Source organism: Chrysochloris asiatica, unplaced genomic scaffold, assembly GCF_000296735.1.
Source record: "Chrysochloris asiatica unplaced genomic scaffold, ChrAsi1.0 scaffold00262, whole genome shotgun sequence".
Taxonomy (NCBI): domain Eukaryota; kingdom Metazoa; phylum Chordata; class Mammalia; order Afrosoricida; family Chrysochloridae; genus Chrysochloris; species Chrysochloris asiatica.
The window spans coordinates 592958-611887 of record NW_006408780.1 but is presented as its reverse complement, the minus strand read 5'-3'; the positions used below and the strand labels follow the sequence as shown (position 1 = coordinate 611887).

The 18930-nt window shown below is 48.3% G+C and overlaps 1 protein-coding gene across 1 annotated transcript in view; it reads right to left on the bottom strand.

Annotated features, from left to right (window-relative positions):
• Positions 1–18930, bottom strand: part of ZFYVE28 (zinc finger, FYVE domain containing 28) — a 177550-nt gene that overhangs the window by 54591 nt on the left and 104029 nt on the right. The window contains exons 4-7 of the mRNA XM_006874122.1: positions 18084–18286; positions 12147–12236; positions 10827–10916; positions 2719–2820 (exon numbers count right to left, since the gene is read on the bottom strand). Of these exons, the coding sequence (XP_006874184.1) occupies positions 2719–2820; positions 10827–10916; positions 12147–12236; positions 18084–18286 (485 nt within the window). The remainder of the gene's footprint in view (positions 1–2718; positions 2821–10826; positions 10917–12146; positions 12237–18083; positions 18287–18930) is intronic.

Here is an 18930-nt window from a genome sequence, read left to right as displayed (position 1 = left end):
GTAGGGAGATGATGCATGGAGGGGACTGGAACCATGGCAATGCAATGATGTGCGATGGAATGAATATAAAACTAGAGTTCTCTCATGTAAACTATCATATAATTCATAATAAAACATTAAAATAATAATAATAGCTTCAAGGCGTGAACAATAATGATGCATGGGTTAGCGTGGGCTCTTCCATCTTGTTTGCTTGACAACTCTGACCGGCACCCTGATGTCCTGGCGTGCCCTCCGAGTGTCCCCTCCGTTTCCAGCATCCTGACATCACACCCTCTATCCAAGACGGAGCTCCTGAGATAAATGGGGTTAAGCAGTCGGTATGCTTGTGCTTCACTGGCCGATACTGTATGTGTGTAGATCTCCCCTGGTGGTGCTGTAGGGTAAGCACTGGACTAGTAACCACAAAGTTGGCAGTTCTCTAAGGGAGAAAGATAAGGCTTCCTGCTCCCATAGAGATCGACAATCTCAGAAACCCTATGCAGGGCAGCTAGGAGTTGGAGTTAACGTGACAGCATGGGCTTTGGTTTTAGGGTTTGGGTAGGGCTACCAGGATGCCTGGTTAAATCTAAATTTGAGCTAAACTGTGAAGAGTTAGCATCTCTTTTTCTTTTGTTTTGTTTTTTAACTATGTCCCAAATACGGAGTCCTGACGGCATAACACTTAATAAGCACTGGCTGCCAACCAAAAGGTTGCCGGTTCAAACTCACCAGCCATTATTCAGGAGAAAAGATTTGGCCATCTGCTCCCATAAAGATGACAGCCCAGAAAATTCTATGAGACAGTTCTACATGGTCATACTGAAGTCTCTATGATTTGGAAATCAACTAGATACCACCTGAAACAACATGTTCTAAATGGGACTAACTGACACTGAAGATGCATTTGTTGGTTTGTCTGAAATTTAGCTTGAACCGTACATCCTAGTTGTTTGATCTGTCACACAGTTGTGATGAGCCTGGCAACTCGTGTGAGTGAGAAATCCCTATAGAACCCGGTGTGCTGTTGTAGATCCTCCATCCCTATGGCTGCCAGCCTTTCAAAGTGAAAACCCCACACCACCACGTAGATTCTGACTCTTAGCCACCCTAGAGATGATTTCTGAGACTATAAACCTTTACAGGGGCAGATAACCTCATCGTTCTCCCACAGAGCGGCTGGTACAGTTCAAGTGCTCACCTTGTAGGTAGCAGCCCAGCGCCTAACCCACAGTGCCACCAGGGTTCCTTTTCCATGTGTAAACATACTGCCATTCACCTATTCCACTCTCACTGGGCTTGGGCTTTGATGATGAAACATCTTCATGGCCCCTCTTAATCATTCAAAATTCATTATAGTTGGAATAGTTGGAAACAGTCTATGGTTCACACATGATTATAATGTCTTTTTAAAGGGGAGTGGTATATATTTTTAAATTGCAATAAAATACATACACTGTTATTATCAGGTGCTGTTGAGTTTAAATTTTGATTCTGACTCAAAATTTAGAAAAGACAAAAGGCCACAGTTTGGAAACCACTAGAAATAATGGATCACTGAATAGAGTAAATGGTTAAGCATTTAGCTATGGAAAAAAAAAGAGAGAGAGACTGAACATCCTCTCAACTGGACCAATGACATCTTGAAAAACGGAGAAAAGACTGAAGTTGTTAAATTTCATTTTACTTGGATTCACAATCACCATGAAGCAGCAGTTAAGATATCAAACGACGTATTACATTAGGCAAATCTGCTGCACAAGACCTCTTTAAAGTGTCCAAGAGCAGAGATGTCAGCTTGAGGACTAAGGTGCACCTGACCCAAGCCATGGTATTTTCAATAGCCTCATATGTATGCAAAAGCTGGACAGTGAATGAGGAAGATCGTAGAAGGATTGATGCATTTGAGTTATGGTGTTGGAGGAGAATATTGTAATGTATCATGGACCGTCAGAAGAACAAACCAACCTGTCTTAAAGGAAGTACAGTCAGAAAATTCATTAGAAGCTAGGATGGTAAGACTTTGTCTCTCACACTTCAGACATGTTACCAGGAGTGACCGGTCCCTAGAGGAGAACACCGTGCTTGGTAAAGTAGAGGGGCACCAAAAAAAGATGAAGACCCTCAACAGTGGCAATGGCAATGGGCTTGAGCATAAAAATTGTGAGGATGATGCAAAGGCAGGCTGAGTTTTGTTTAGTTGTGCACAGGGTCACTGTGAGTTGGAACTATTTGATAAGAACAGCAATGCTAACAGCTAGGTAAGAAGTTCAGACCCAACAGCTTCTCAGTGGGAGAAAGGCTTAGTGACCAGCTTCTGAAAAGTCACAATCCTCAATACCCTCCGGGGCACCCTTCTACTCCACACACACGGGGTGGCCTTGAGTCCCAATGGACTGGGAGCTAGCTGGATTTTTAAACAGAAGTAAGCTTTGGACTTGCTGCTGTTTAGAGCGTATACTGAGCACCTGGATAAAAACTTGTAGCGTGTATTTTTATGCGTGTGCACCCATTTATAGGAAGGCTTGGGTGTAAGGTCTAGCACACACTGTTAGAAACTAGTAAGCACAAAAGAGCTAGGAATGGTGATGGGATCGTCCAGCAAAGGCACACCAAAGCTGGGGGGTGGCTTATGGCTTAAGGCTGTCAACACCTGCATATCTTTATCTGAAGTATCCAGGAAGGAAGAAACCCCCCACTTCAATGAACCCCTTCCCTCCTCCCTCTTCCCACCCCCACCTTATTTTCCGCAGTAACGTGTGGAAGGGCCTGAACAGCTCAGACATGTCCTCCGCCTTGCGGTCCAGGTTCAGTGGTCCATCGGCGTACACCACGAGGCCACTGTGGTCAAGACACAAAAGTGAGGTGGGTTTAGGTCCCAGGCAAGAGCTCAGGACCTCTGGGTTCAAGTGGCTAGCAGAAGATACACTCAGGGATCCCCCTCTTCTGCCCTCGTGGGGCTGACTCCCCATAGGGTCCTCAAAGCAAACAGTGACATAAACTTGTCTGGCTTGACCAGTTTGGGGAAGCGATTTGCTTGGCTGATTTGAGGAACCATCAAAGCATCCTAAAAAGAAATTGATACAATAAAAATAAATTGTCACTGTTACGATCCAGTCAACTGATATAAGATATTTGACCCAAACCTGTTGTTAAAAGTTCTGTTGAGTTGGTTTCAACTCATAGCGAGTGCCTGTGGGGGCCGTGGATGTCAGTTAGTGGTGAGGCCTGGAGGATGGGTAGCCAGGTACAATCAGTTACTCTGAAGGGTAGCTGAGCTACCCACCCGCACTGGCCACCCCAGGCCTCTGGTCATTCACCTGGCTGTAACCAAACTTAATGCAGACCCCCTGCTGTTAAGGTGATGCCAATCTACAATGAGCCTACAAGACAGAGTAGAATAGCCCCATAGGGTTTCTAAGACTGTAATCTTTATGGGAACAAATAGCCACGTCTTTTTCTGAAAGGTGAACGGTGGGTTCAAACCACCAGTTTTTTGGTTAGCAGCTGAATGCTTAACCACTGCACCACCAGGGATCCTTCGGCCACAGTTAGGGCTACCTTGAACCCAGGGCTATTTGCTTCCCACACTGTGAGGCACGGTCCTGCAGGGTTCAGCAGGGCATCTGGGGGTATTTGTACCACATGCCCACAGGCTGTCCTCATAGTCCCTGGGGGTCCCCTGAGAAAGCTGTGTGCTTTTGGCCTCTCACTGCTTTTATCTGGCTGCCCCAGCCCTCCTGGAACGCCTTAGCCCCTAGCTGTCTGAACCTCACACACCAAACCAGACCACCCTCCACTCCTGAATGGGACCCATGGGACCCTCGCTTCCCCACCCCCTTCTGGGGCATGCTGCTTTCCTCAGTGCCCCTACCCCAGCGTCCAGGCCAACCTACGCAGCTGCCCCTCTGTCCGGGACAGCTTTCCCAGTCCCTGGGCAGCACCAAGTTTGTCCCCTTGGGACTCCCACCACGCACCAAGTGAACCCTGCTCAGCTCTAACCAAGCTGCTAGGTCACCCACCTCTAGACCGTCTCTCAATACAGTCCCGTCCCTGGTACCCTCCATGGGGCCTCGCCCCAGGGCTTGCAGGGCCCAGACACTCCATTCTCAGGACACTCAGGTGCCCAGAACGTCCATCTGTGGACACAGCGCCTTTCTCAGCACCTCCCAAAGCAGCCTCCCATGAACCCGTTTCTCAAGTCCCACCCACCCGAACGGCTCTCTCTGTAGGAATCAACAAGGTCTTGCCATCAGTCTTTGGGGTCAGTCGTTGCCCTCCAACAGAGCCCCCATTAGTTCAGAAAGTGTCTTCTTGTTTCTAACATTCTGATCCAATGCCGTGAAAAAGCACCACTGAATAAACAGAAAGTGCTGATTGTGTTGTGGCAGCTAACCCGTTGCTATGATCCCGGAAGCTATGACACCAACATTTCAAATACCAGCAGGTGGACACCTTTCAGCAGAGCTTCCAGACTAAGTAAGACTAGGAAGAAAGGCCTGGCGGTCTACATCTCAAGTGTGCCAGTGAAAACTGTCTGGATCACAACAGCTCCCTGAGTTGGCTGTTACTGCTACTGGATGTCTCAGTTCTCTAGTGCTGTTCTAACAGAAATGCCGAAAGGAAGTGTTGTTAACAAATTTATCCTCTCACAATTTTGTTGTTATTAGGTGCCATTGAGTCAGTACTGACTCATATCTGCCCTATGCATAACAGAACAAAACACTCCCCAGTCCTGCACCAACTTCACAATTGTTGCTATGTTTGAACCTATTGCTGTTGGCACTTTGCCAATCCATCTCGCTGGAGGCCTTCCTCTTTTTCTCTGACCCTCCACCTTACCAAACATGATCTCCTTCTCCAGCGACTGGTCCCTCCTGACAGTATGTTTGAAGTATGAGAGTCGAAGTTTGGCCATCCTGGCCTCCAAGGAGCACTCTGGTTGTGCTTCTTCCAACACAGATCCGTTGGTTCTTTTGGCAGTCCATGGCACGTTCAATAATCTCCTCCAACACCATGACTCAAATGCATCCATTTGAGTTATATATTTGATACTGCTATGATACTGGGATCTCTGCCACCAGCATTTCAAAATACGAACAGGGTACCCATGGTGGACACCTTGCAAAAGAGCTTCCAGACTAGGAAGACATTTTAGGAGACTAGACATCCAAATTCGTAGTGCCGGCTCTAGGAGAAGGCGTTCTCTCTCTGTTGGCTCGGGGGGAAGGTCCTGGTCCCCTGTCAGCATCTATGGGCCCAGCATTCCCTGGAGATCCCTGTATATTTTGGCATCAGTCTTCCCTGGATCCAGGTGCTTCACAGTGCAGGGGGACCTTGGCTCCAAAGGACACCCTCCACTGACTGCCACCTTGTCTCTTTTGGTGGCACTAAATCCTCCTGAGCTCTGCTGGCTTGGTTGATCTTTTTATCTCTCAAAAGAGATTGACTCAAGATACAATCTGCTCGCAAGATTACATCTGGCCACATTAACATCTAAGAAGGATTTACAACAGACAGGATAATCATACCAGATCAGGGCTGATCATATTATATCACACCATGGAGCAGGTGACATTACAGTAGATCTTTTTGCTGTTATGTGCCAGTGAATCAGTTCCAACTCACAGTGACTCTATACAGGATTTCATAGGGGAAGACTACTTCGTAACTGCTAAACCAATGAGAGCGCAGGCCCAGCCAAGCTGATCCAAACCTTCACTATCTGTTACTACCCTGTCCATTCACTCACGAAGCCCCATAGGTGCTGAATAGAACTGCTCCGGGGCGGTTTTCAAGGCTTTGACTTTTGAGATGCAAATTTGTAGGTTTCTCTTCTGAGGCACCTCTTGGTGGATTTGAACCACCAATCTTTCAGTTAATAGCTGAGAGCTTAAGGAACCTGTGAGTCAGAACCAACTCAATGGTAACTCACAACCACCTGTGCAGAAAAGATTGAAAAGTCACAGGAAGAACATGGATGGGCTGTGTCCTGCCTTAGGGGATGCACCAGGCCATAACCTTAGGGTCACCTGACCTGCAGAGGTGCCAGTAGGTAAGGGTTAGGGTTTCAAGTGTCCCCTAACCCACAAAGAGCAGAAGGCAAGAGCATGGCCCACAGCCATTTCACCTTCCGTCTTCTTGGTCCACCTTATGGGTCTTACAAGAGCTGACAGCGCTAACTGCAAGTTCAGGAAGATCTTTCATTTCATGGTAAATAAGGTGGGCTTGGAGTCCTGGTGTGGCACTGTGGGTTAATGTGCTGGACTGCAAAGTCGGCTCACCAGCTGCTCCTCGGAAACCCTACACAGGGTCTCTATGGGTCAGAACCAACTGGAAAACACTTAACAACAATAAGGTGGGCTTATGAAGGGGCCCTAGGAACCCTGGTAGCATAGTGGTAACCGCAGACCAGCCGTTCAAATCCACCAGACACCCCTTGGAGAGAAAGATGAGACTTTCTACTCACATAAAGATTTATGGCCTCGGAAACCCCATGCAGGGTCGCTATGAGACGGAACTAATTTCAGAGCATGTAGCAACAGCAGCATGAAGGGGCCCTGGTGGTGCTCTAGGAAAACACAACACTGGACTGCTAATGCCAAGGTCAGAAGTTCAAACCCACGAGCCACTTCTTGGGAGAAAGATGAGGCTTTCTGTTCCCATAAAGATGGATAACCTCAAAAACCCTGCACAGAGTAGCTATGCGTCACAATCAGCAGTGGGTAAGGTGGCTTCATTGATCCCTGGGTAACGCAAATGGTTTATGCTGGACGGCTCATCTAAAGGTTGATGGTTCAAACTCACCCAACGGTGTCAAGAAAGAAAGGCTGGGCAGTCTGCCTGTAAAGATCAAGAAAGTGGGGGTGCAGCTCTGTCACACACGGGTCACCATGGGGAAGAAAGGGGCAGCTCTGTCACACGCAGGGTCATCATGGGGAAGAAAGGGGCAGCTCTGTCACACACAGGGTTATCATGGGGAAGAATCAACTCAATGACAACTGGCTTTTAGGGCTACACTAGCAGACATGCCTCAGAGCCAGGTGCTTGGTCAGTGTAGAGAAAAGGCCTGGGGTGACCGTGCCCGCTGAGCCTGGCCAGGGGTCAAGCTGCCACCCAGCCTGTGCACAGACCTGTTGTTAGCCCTAGAGCAGCTGGGGTCTCCAAGAAGACGGCTGCCCAGCGCACTCCTCTGCATACGTAGTCAGGGGACTGGAGTGTTGGGGCACTGCCCTCCCATTCCCACTGTGGTGACATCAGCAGGCCCAGGAAGTCTCCCTGACAGTGCAAGAGGGAACACAGAAAGGGTGTGGGGACAGTCCAGCAGTCTATGTCCCCATGGGCTGGTGACCAAGCACAACGCTGGCCTTCAGACTCCAGGCTTGGCACACAGTAGGTACTCAGCAATGTCTAGGGGTGGGGGGTACAGGGGCGGCCCCTCACAGTAGCCCAGCCCACACCATGGCTGGAGTCCAGGAGGCCGTGTTGTGAGGGAGCTGGTGGGAGAAAGAGGCCCTGGTGATCAGTTAGTTGCCCATGGGGCCGGGGACCACAGTGCCCTGTACTCCTAGCCACAGGGCCGTGTCCACTCTGCCGCCTGGAAGCGGGCAGACACCACCACTTAGCTGAGCTGGCAGCAGGTAGCCAGTCCCGGGAGCCTCAGCATGGGATGGGGAATGTGGAGAACACAGAGAGGGGCCTGACCCACATTCTACTCAGGGGGCAGGGGGCGGGCACTGCCCCATCAGAAGGTATAGGGCCAGTCCTTCCTCTCGGACACTTTCTGTTCTGCCTTCTGTTTATAAAAGTCATACTTACCATGATGAGAAAGTCTGTAAAGCTGGTTGTTGTCAAGTGCCATTGAGTCAGTTCTGACTCAGGGTTTTTCAAGGAGTGACTGGGGGGTTTGAGCCACCAACCTTGTGGTTAGCAGTCCAGTGCTTACCCTACAGTGTCACACCAGGACGGTTGTTGTTCAGTGACATCAAGTCGGTACCGACCCATAGTGACCTTATGCACAGCACAATGAAACACTGCCTGATGCTGGGCCAACCTCACTATTGTTGCCACGCTTGAGCCCATCGATGCTGCCACTTTGCCAGTCCATCTCCTTGGGCTCTTCCTCTTTTTCTCCGACCCTTCACCTTACCAAACATGATCTCCTTCTCCAGTGACTGGTCCCTCCTGACAATATGTCCAAAGTATGAGAGACGAAGTCTGGCCATCCTAGCCTCCAAGGAGCACTCTGGCTGCACTTCTTCCAACACAGATCTGTTGGTTCTTTGGGCAGTCCATGGCACTTTCAAGATTCTCCTCCAACACCACAACTCAAATGCATCAATTCTTCTACGGTCTTCCTTATTCACTGTCCAGCTTTCACATGCATATGAGGTTATTGAAAATACCATGGCTTGCGTCAGGTGCACCTTAGTCCTCAAGCTGACATCTTTGCTCTTCAACACTTTTAAAAGGTCTTGTGCAGCAGATTTGCCTAATGCAATACATCGTTTGATCTCTTGACTGCTGCTTCCATGAGTGTTGATGGTTGATCCAAGAAGAATGAAGTCCTTGACAACGTCAATCTTTTCTCTGTTGAAAAGAATGTGGTTTATTGGTCCAGTGGTGAGGATTTTTGTTTTCTTTACATTGAGATGCAAACCATACTGAAGGCTGTACTCTTTGATCTCCATCAATAAGTATTTTAAATCTTCACTTTCAGCAAGCAAGGTTGTATCATCTGTATATCGCAGGTTGTTAATGAGTCTTCCTCTAATCCTGATGCCACGTTTCCTCATCTAACCCAGCTTCTCGGATTATTTGCTCAGCATACAGGTTGAATAAGTATGGTGAAAGAATAAAACCCTGTCGTACATCTATCTTAATTTTAAAACATTCAGTGTTTCCATGTTCTGTTCGAACAACTGCCTCTTGGTCCAGGTACAGATTCCTCATGAGCACAATTAAGTGTTCCAGAATACTCATACTTTGCAATGTTGTCCATAATTTGTCATGATCCACACAATTGAAAGCCTTTGCATAGTTAAGCACAGGTAAACATCTTTCTGGTATTCTCTGCTTTCAGCCAAGATCCATCGCACATCAGCAATGATACTGTTCTACGGCCTCTTCTGAATCCAGCTTGAACCTATGGAAGTTCTCTGTCAATGTATGCTTGCAGTCATTTTTGTATTACAAATAAGACTTCAGTGAACATGCCAATATATTATTTACAAGTGTTGTGAATACTGTATTTTTTTTTTTAAGAACAGTGTTGCGTTGGCTCAGACTCCTGGCCATTCCATGTGCACCAGGCTTTGTTAATGGCTATGATGTTTCAGAAGTAGATTACCAGGCATCTCTTCCTAGGCACCTCTGGGCAAACTGGAGTCCCCCAGTCTTTCAGTTAGAAGCCAAGTGTTTAATGGTTTGGACTCCCAGGGGCTCCTTCAGGGGATAAAAAACACTTTGGAAACACTTCTGTAGGAAATTAAAGAAACAAATATGGTCAGGTAGGGTCTTGTCCATTTCCTCCAGGAAGTTCTGGACCTGGGATCCACAGGGCTGAAGGGACAAAGGGCAGGAAGCCTGAGCCACAGGATCGACTGACGGACCCCTGACAAAGAGAGCAAGGGCCAGAAGGAAGCTTCTTCACATTATTATTGTATTTGTAAATCATTGTAATTATTATGATGTATTACATACATACTTTTTTTTCCTTCTTAAGCAAGAAAAGAGAAGCTAAGAGACCCACAATTTAGCATGGCCTTGGAGAGGAGTCTGTCTGGAAAGAAACAATGTAACAAAGTGGTGTAGACGCCATCAGAGGAACATGGGTGGGTGAGGTGTGGGGTGTCCACCCTGAGGATGCACTGCCCACCTGGGACCCCTGCCCCCCAACTCCTCTGTCTTCACGTGAAAGGGAATTCTCAACTCGGACTGTTGAAGGCGTTCTGAAAAGGTTGCCTTGCTGGTATGGTACAGTCGGCTCCACTTCTGACTTCTGATTTTTGAAAGGAGACAACTTTCTATCAAAGAGAAAATTGGCCAAAGGGAACAGGCTAGCAGAGCCCAGGTAGGAATGCGGGCAGGTGGCTGGGTGCTATCAGAGGAGACACTGGGGGCTGGAGCCAGTATGCCCCCCAGGTTGCCCCAGCTGGACATCTCAAAACCATGACCTCAAGACCTGTCTGTTCCAGTCCTTCGTAGGACAAGCAGTCCGGGCAGGGGAGATGGACAGGCACTCCCCAGAGCTGTGTGGTGCTCGTCCTGTCCCAGCACTCAGCTGAGGATTGCTGCAGGTCCCGCACAATGAGGAAAAGCACTCAGCCCCAAGCAGCTGAGCCAGCCTTGTTCTGCTGTATCATCCTCACCAATCTTCCAAGGCAGGGAGTGCGTCCAGTGCTGGTGTCCAGGAACCCACCTCCCAGATTTCCCACACCCTGCCCCAGGTCTTATCCATGGTCTTGCCTGGCCTCTGCATCCATCTCGCATCCTCCCGAGCCACTTGCAACTGGTGTCTGAAGCTGAGGACTCCGGGCTCCCACTCTTGCCTAGCTCCACACCTTCCTGCCCCCCACGAGGCCCTCAGCCCTTCCCTGCAGCACCCTACACCCCACCAGTTTCTCGTCCCCACTTCGTAACCACCCTGCCCATGCTCCCTTACCCTCGGAGTACCTGGCTCTGGCCAGGCTCTAGGAAGCTCCCAGAAGCAAGTAAGAGCACCAGCTTGCTGCCTCCTATACAACCTGCTGGCAACTGCTCGGGGTGACTGAGTGACCACCCACTCAGGGCACAAGCACCACATGTCAGAACTCAGAGAGGACCAGGCATCCCCAGGCGATACTCACCACACGATGGCCAGCCTGGGAATGGTGAACATGAGGGCAGGCTCATAGTCGTCGATCATGTCCTGGGTGAGGTACCCAAAGTCCAGGGCTCTGCCAAGGAAAAAGACCGTGGAGGAGAACGCTTAGCCTCGGCCTCTGCCAAGACTCGGTGGGCAAGGTGGCAGGGCAGCGTGTACAAAGGGCTGCTGCCAGAGAGCTATACCACACTCTGCTCCAGAGGTTCTAGAAGCTTCCATTTAGCCTTCCCCACCTTGCCACCTGCCTGATCTTGGGAAGGGCGGGAAGAAGTGGGGACTGGGCAGAGTCTGGGCTTGCTACAGGAGTGGACTGGTGAGGACCCTAAGCCAGCAAGCCATGATATCCACCTGAACAGGATAAGGAAGGTCACAAGGGCTTTGCTGCGGGTTCAAGTAAAAACATAGAAAGAAAATACCACCCTTGTGATCTACCACCCCTGAGAGGTCGCACTTGTTTGCAGGGGTGTCTTTGCTCCCTGTGCACACAAATGCTTCCAGCTGCTTGTACCTGGGTTCCACAGTTTATCCAAATTAAAGGTGTTTTCTGTCATCTTATTTTCTGACAATATGAAAGACCTCCTAACATAAAGAGGGAATAATCTATCTTTTAAAAACAACAAATTGTGATGTGCCAACAGACCATTTCTGAACTCATCTAAAACCATGATACAGATCAACTTAGAGAACCATTCTAGGTTAAATTCTGCACCAAAGTCCATTCAGAAATCAAAATGTATATGGTTGTACAAGACAATGAGAATATTAGTAATTCACCCCCAAACCCTGCTCCACAGACGTGGAATCCAGCAGGAGCCGTATCCTGACCTGTGCGGAGGAGGCGGTTGGAGCTGAGGAAGTGAGGGGGTGAGGGGGATGGAAGTGAAGTGAGTACCTGAGAAGGTGAATGAGGAGGTAGCATAATGGGTAGTGACCGGTCCAGGGAGGTAGAGGGACTCGGAAGTAAAGTCTAATGGAGGAGGTGAGGGGGCGTGGAGGTGGGGAGGGAGACAGGTGAGGAGGTGAGGCATGGAGGTGAAGACAAGAGTTGAGGGGTATACAGGTGAGGTGAGGAAGCAGGAGCCATCCTCTGCTGGGGCCCTGGAGGTCCACCCTGGTGGCTGTCCCTTCTCAGCTCTCATCCTCTGACATCTGATCTGTCTCTGTGGCGCCAGAGAAAAGGGTCCAAGGATCTGAGGAGTGAGAGCCATCCCCTCTGCACCCACTGTGCCCTCACGTCGCCCCCCATAGCTTGGAGCAGGGCAGGGTGGAGCAGGGCCCCGGGGCCCAGATGCCCCCTCCTCACCTCTCCACGGTCTCACAGAACAGGACGGTAACCTCCTGCTGCACGTAGTACTCGCGCGGGGACTTCACGGGCACCATGGCCGACACGTAGCTACAGACACACGCCGAGATGTCCAATCACTGACCGCAAGACCAAGCCACATGCACAGTTTTACACACACACACACACACACACACACACACACACACACACACACACACCCCTCCCCTCCCAGCATTCCGATTCCTAGTTTAAAACTAAACTCCTCCCAGGGAGGGGTGAGTCTGGCCCCCCAGCCCACCCCGGAACATGACAGTCCATACATAGCCGTCCCCTCCTGGACTGTACCTTAGTTAAGTGGGTGAGTAAACAGATGGTGGGCTGCTGTGAGCCCCCACCATGGACAGGACCAGGCCCCGAAGCTAGCACCAGTGGGCATAGAGGGCACACTCACAACACATCAGTCACGCTGAATTCAAAACGCAGTGGGCTTGCCCAGCCATTATCAGATGGGGACATGCTTTTCCTTCTAAATGAATAACTCTAAGTTTCCTAATTATCAAATCTCCTTCCAGAAAATCTGGAAACAACAGGAAAGTTGAAATCAGGAATCAAACTCAGCCCCCACAATCCTTCTCTCAAGAGATGGTGACTGTGGGTGTTGGCTTGCTTCCTTTGGCCGTAGGAAAATTGCTAGCTGGATGGTCAGTATCAGCTGGACCTGGACTTTGAGTCCTGCTTTTCCACCTGTGCTCAGTCCCCTTTATCTTGAGGCTCCCCAAAGGCCCTCCCTTTGGAGAACATGATCAGCAGGCCCAGTGGGCCTCTATCTACCCCACCCAGGACGACGGAACAAAGTGCTCCTATTCGGAGTGGGGAGGGGGGTCATCAACCACATGGAGGAGCAGATGGGCTCAACAACAGCTCCCCAGAGGGGTGGCAAAAACAAAGCGGGTGGACACCCCCCCAGAGTTCAAAGACACTGACTAGTAAAGCGAGGTGCATGAATGTGCATGTATGCACGTATGGGGCGGTGTTGTGCAATGTGCACCACTCCTCTGTCAGTTTGTCGTGCTGTGGTGGCTTGTGAGTTGCTGTGATTCTGGAATCTATGCCATGGGTACTTTAAATACCAGCAGGGGCACCCATGGTGGACAGGTTTCAGATGAGCTTCCAGATGAAGACAGACTAGGAAGAAGGAAAGACAAACGACTTTCGAATATTTCGTCACTGAAAACTTTATGAATAACGCTGTCAGATATAGTGCCAGAAAATAAACCCCTCAGGTTGGAAGACACTCAAAATGCGACTGGGGAAGAGCTGCCTCCTCAAAGTAGAGTTGACCGTGATGACGCGAATGGAGTAAAGCCTGTGGGACCTTCATTTGCTGATGGGGCACAACTCAGGATGAAGAGAAACAGCTGTAAACATCCTTTAATAATTGGAACATGGAAGGTATGAAGTATGAATCTGGGAAATTGGAAATTGTCAAAAATGAAATGGAATGCATCAACATCGATATCTTAGGCATTAGTGAGCTGAAATGGACTGGTATTGGCCATTTTGAATCTGACAACCACATGGTTTACTATGCAGGGAATGACCAACTGAAGAGGAATGGTGTTACATTCATCTTCAAAAAGAACATATCCAGATCAGTCATGAGGTACAATACTATCAGTGATAGGATAATATCTATGTGCCTACAGGGAAGACCAGTTAATACCACTATTATTCAAATTTACACGCCAACCACTAAAGCCAGTGAGGATGAAACAGAAGAATTCTAACAACTCTTCTATCTGAAATTGATCAAACATACAATCAAGATATATTGATAATCACTGGCGAATGGAATGCAAAGTTTGGAAACAAAGAGGAAGGATCATTGGTTGGAAAATATGGCCTTGGTGATAGAACTGATGCTGGAGAATGCATGATAGAATCCTGCAAAACCAATGATTTGTTCATTTCAAATAACTTTTTCAAACAGCATAAGAGACAACTATACACATGGCCCTCACCAGATGGAATACACAGAAATCAAATTGACTACATCTGCGGAAAGAGACGATGGAGAAGTTCCATATCATCAGCCAAAACAAGGCCAGGGGCAGACTGTGGAACAGACCATCAACTGTTCATATGCAAACTCAGACTGAAGCTGAAGAAAATGAAAACAAGTCCACAAGAGCCAAAAGATGACCTTGAATATATCCCACCTGAAATTAGAAATCATATGAAGAACAGATTTGATACATTAGACACTAAAGACCAAAGACCAGAGGAGTTGTGGAAAGACATCAAGAACATCATACAGGAAGAAAGCAAAATGTATTTAAGAAGACAACAAAGAAGGAAAAGATCAAAATGGATGTCAGATGAGACTCTGAAACTTGCTCTCCAGCATAGTGATGCTAAACAAATGGAAGAAATGAGGAGGTACAAGAGCTGAAACAAAAATTTCAAAGATCACCTCAAGAAGACAGTCAAATATTATAATGAATGTGCAAAGATCTGGAGTTAGAAAAACAAAAGGGTAGCGTTTCTCAAGCTGAGAGAACTGAAGAAAAAATATAAGCCTTGACTTTCGTTATTGAAAGATTCTCTGGGCAAATTATTTGAATGATGCAGAAAGCATCAAAAGAAGATGGAAGGAATATATGGAGCTACTGTACCAAACGGAAATGGTCAATGTTCAATCGTTTCAAGAGGTAGGTTGCATATGATCAAGAACCAATGATCCTAAAGGAAGAAGTCCAAGGTGCATTGAAGGAATTGACGAACAACAAGGCACCAGGAATTGATGGAATACAAATTGAAATCTTTCAAGAAAATGAGACGGCACAAGAGGCACTCACTCATCTCTGCCAAGAAATTTGAAAGAAAATTATCTGGCCAACTGATTGGAAGAGATATGTATTTGTGCCCAGTCCAAAGAAAGGTGACCCAACGGAATGCGGAAATCATCGGACAATCTCTTTGATATCCCATGCGAGTAAAGTTTTATTAAAGGTAATACAGAAACGGCTGCAAGCATACACTGACAGAGAACTTCCAGAGGTTTAAGCCCGATTCAGAAGAGGCCGTGGAACGAGAGATATCATTGCTGATGTCCGATGGATCTTTGCTGAAAGCAGAGAATATCAGAAAGATGTCTACCTGTGCTTTATTAACTGCTCAAAGGCTTTCAACTGTGTGGCTCATGACAAGCTATGGACAACATTGTGAAGTATGAGTATTCTGGAACACTTAATTGTGCTCATGAAGTAACTGTACACAGAACAAGAGGCAGTTGTTCGAACAGAACATGGGAACACTGAATGGTTTAAAATTAGGAAAGGTGTGCGACAAGGTTGTATTCTTTCACTATACTTATTCAATCTGTATGCCGAGCAAATAATCAGAGAAGCTGGGTTCTATAAATAAAAACGTGGCATCAGGATTGGAGGAAGACTTATTAACAACCTGTGATATGCAGATGATACAACCTTGCTTGCTGAAAGTGAAGAGGACTTAAAATACTTACTGATGAAGATCAAAGAGCACAGCCATTGGTATGGATTGCATCTCAATGTCAAGAAAACAAAAATCCTCATCATTCAACCAATAAATAACATCCTTATCAATGGAAAAAATATTGAAGTTATCAAAGACTTCATTTTTTTTTGATCAACTATCAACATTCATGGAAACTGCAGTCAAGAAATCAAACAACTTATTGTATTAGGCAAATGTGCTGCACAAGATCTTTTTAAAGGGTTGAAGGCCAAAGATGTCAGCTTGAGGACTGAGGTGCGCCTGACCCAAGCCATGTTATTTCCAATAACCTCATATGCATGCGAAAGCTGGACAGTGAATAAGGAAGACTGCAGAAGAATTGATGCATCTGAGTTGTGGTGTTGGAGGAGAATATTGAAAGTACCACGGAGTGCCAAAAGAACCAACAGATCTGTGTTGTAAGAAGTGCAGCCAGAGTGCTCCTTTGAGGCCAGCATGGCCAAACTTTGTCGCTCATACTTTGGACATATTGTCAGGAGGGACCAGTCGCTGGAGAAGGATATCATGTTTGGTAGGGTGGAGGGTCAGAGAAAAAGAGGAAAACCCCTAGCGAGATGGATTGGCAAAGTGGCCGCTTTAATGGGTTCAAGTGTGGCAACAATTGTGCCCAGGACTGAGCAGTGTTTTGTCCTGTTGTGTACAGGGTCACTATGAGTCGGTACTGACTCGATGGCACCTAACTACATCAACAATGTGGAATGTGTGTATAGTGTGTGTCTATGCATGTGGAATGCGGGTCATGTGTACATATAGGCTGTGTTTGTGTGGGAGGGATATATAAAGAGTATGTATTGTGTGGGGGTGCATATGGTGTGTGTACGTGGAGTGTGTGTGGGGTGTGTGTATGTGGTGTGTGTATGTAGAATGTTGGTGGTGTGTATATATAGGCCGTGTGGGGGGGGTATGTCTGTGTATAAGGTTGTGTGAGCTGTGTATGCATGTGCGTGTGTGTTTATTTATGTAAGTGGTAGGTCCACTGTGTGGGATGTGTATATGGTGTGTGTAGAGGGTGTATGCAGTGTGTGCATGTGTGGGGGGCATGCATGTGTGTGGTGTATATGTGGGGGGGCATGTATGTGTGTGCTGTGTATATGTACAGGGTATGTGTGTGTTGTGTATATGTACAGGGTGTGTGTGTGGTGTATCTATGTATGGGGTATGTGTGTGGTGTGTATGTGTAGGGGGCATATATGTGTGTGGTGTGTATACGTACGGGGTGTGTGTGTGGTATGTGTACGTACAGGGTATATGTGTAGTCTGTATATGTACAGGGTGTGTGTGTGTGTGTATGTACAGGGTGTGTGTGTGATGTGTATGTGTGTGATGTGTATATGTACGGGGTGTGTGGGGGGCATGTATGTGTGTGGTGTGTATATGTATGGGGTGTGTGTGTGGTGTGTATTGTGTGGTGTGTATATGTATGGGGTGTGTGTGTGTGTGGTGTGTATATGTATGGGGTATGTGTGTGGTATGTATATGTATGGGGTGTGTGTGTGGTGTGTATATGTACAGGGTATGTGTGGCGTGTATGTGTGTGGTGTGTATATGTATGGGGGGGTGGTGTGTATGTGTGGGGGCATGTATGTGTGTTGTGTGTATATTTACAGGGTGTGTGTGTGGTGTGTATATGTACGGTGCGTGTGTGTTGTGTGTATATGTACGGGGTGTGTACATGTATGGGGTGTGTGTAGTGTGTATATGTATGGGGTGTGTGTGTATGTGTGGTGTGTATGTGTGGGGGCACGTATATGTGTTATGTGTATATTTATGGGGTGATTGTGTGGTGTATATATGTATGGGGTGTGTGTGTAGTGTGTATACACATGGGGGGTGTAGTGTGTTTATGTACAGGGTATGTGTGTGGTGTGTATACACATGGTGTGTGTGTGTGGTGTGTATACATATAAGGGATGGATTATGTGATGTGAAAAATGGAATTAACACATAGTGAATGTTCCCATGAACTTTTTCAAGGCCACTTGACATGCATTTTTGGCATATTAGAAGCATTCTATGAGCCGTTCCTGAGTCCCCCTCCCCGGGGCTGCTGCCCCCAGATCCCAGCACACAAGGAAGGTGCTGGGTGGGCAAGAGGTGGGAGGTCAGAGGTAGAGACAGGAGGGGAAGGGCTCGGAGGCAGTGGGAGGCTGACTGGTCATCCACTCTGGCTGACTTGTGCTGGCAGGAACTTTCCAGGGAGTCAGAGGTGGGAGTTGGAGTGGGTCGCATTTAGCCTTGGGGCATCGGGGTCCTAGATCACATGCCTCCCTGGAGCCCTGACCCAGCCTCAGCTTGTCCCCTAGGGAATGTTCAGGCTCAGAACTTCAGAATGAGCCCCCAGAGCCTACATACCCCGCAACTCATGGCATACAGACTGAATGGGGGCCTCAGAGTCACCTTAACTCGAACTCGGCAAACAGGACATCGAAGTGGCGTAGCGTCTCCCGCATCTTCTCCGTGTATGTGCTGAGGTCTCGCAGGGCCTGGTCCCGCAGGGCACTCCGCACGTCCTCCAGGCTGCGGGTCAGTTCCTTGGCCAGCGGCCGTATGGCCATGCTCTCCAGCTCTCGGTTCATGATGATGGAGCCGGCGGCCAGGCACTGAGCAGGAGCGCACGGGTCAGGGGGACAGGGGACAGACACCCAGACTCCACCCCACAGGGGAGAGCCTCTGGCCACCCTTACACGCAAGTGTCCAGACCAGGAGTCCCTAGAGTGACCCTGCACCCTCACAAGTTCCCAAGCAACCCTGTGTCCTGGGAACCCACTCTACAGGAGAAAAACTGCTGAGGCCACCCACCAACAACCAACACTTCCGGGTGGGACACCCCAAGCAGACTTCAGACAGGGACCCTGATGGAGCAGTGGGTTAAGCATTGAGCTGCTAACTGTAAGGTCGGTGGTTCACGCCCATGAGCTGCTCTGTGGGAGAAGGATGAGACCTGTGCTCCTGTAAAGAATTCAGTGTCTCAGAAATCCTATGGAGCGGTTCTGTTCTGCCACATGGGCCCGTCATGAGTCAGGACTGCAAGGTGGGTAAGATGGGGCAAATAGGGGAGTGAGGCTGGGCAGTGCAGGGCCAGGATAGAGTATTGGGGGGGATCATCATGGGGGTGGGGGGAATGTCAGGGAGGACACTTTATAGTAAGAGGGGTCCTCACAGCACAACCTGAAGCTCACCAAGGAGCCAGGGCAGGGTCAGGCAGGGAGTATTCATTGAGAGGGAGATGAGGATGGGGTGGGGG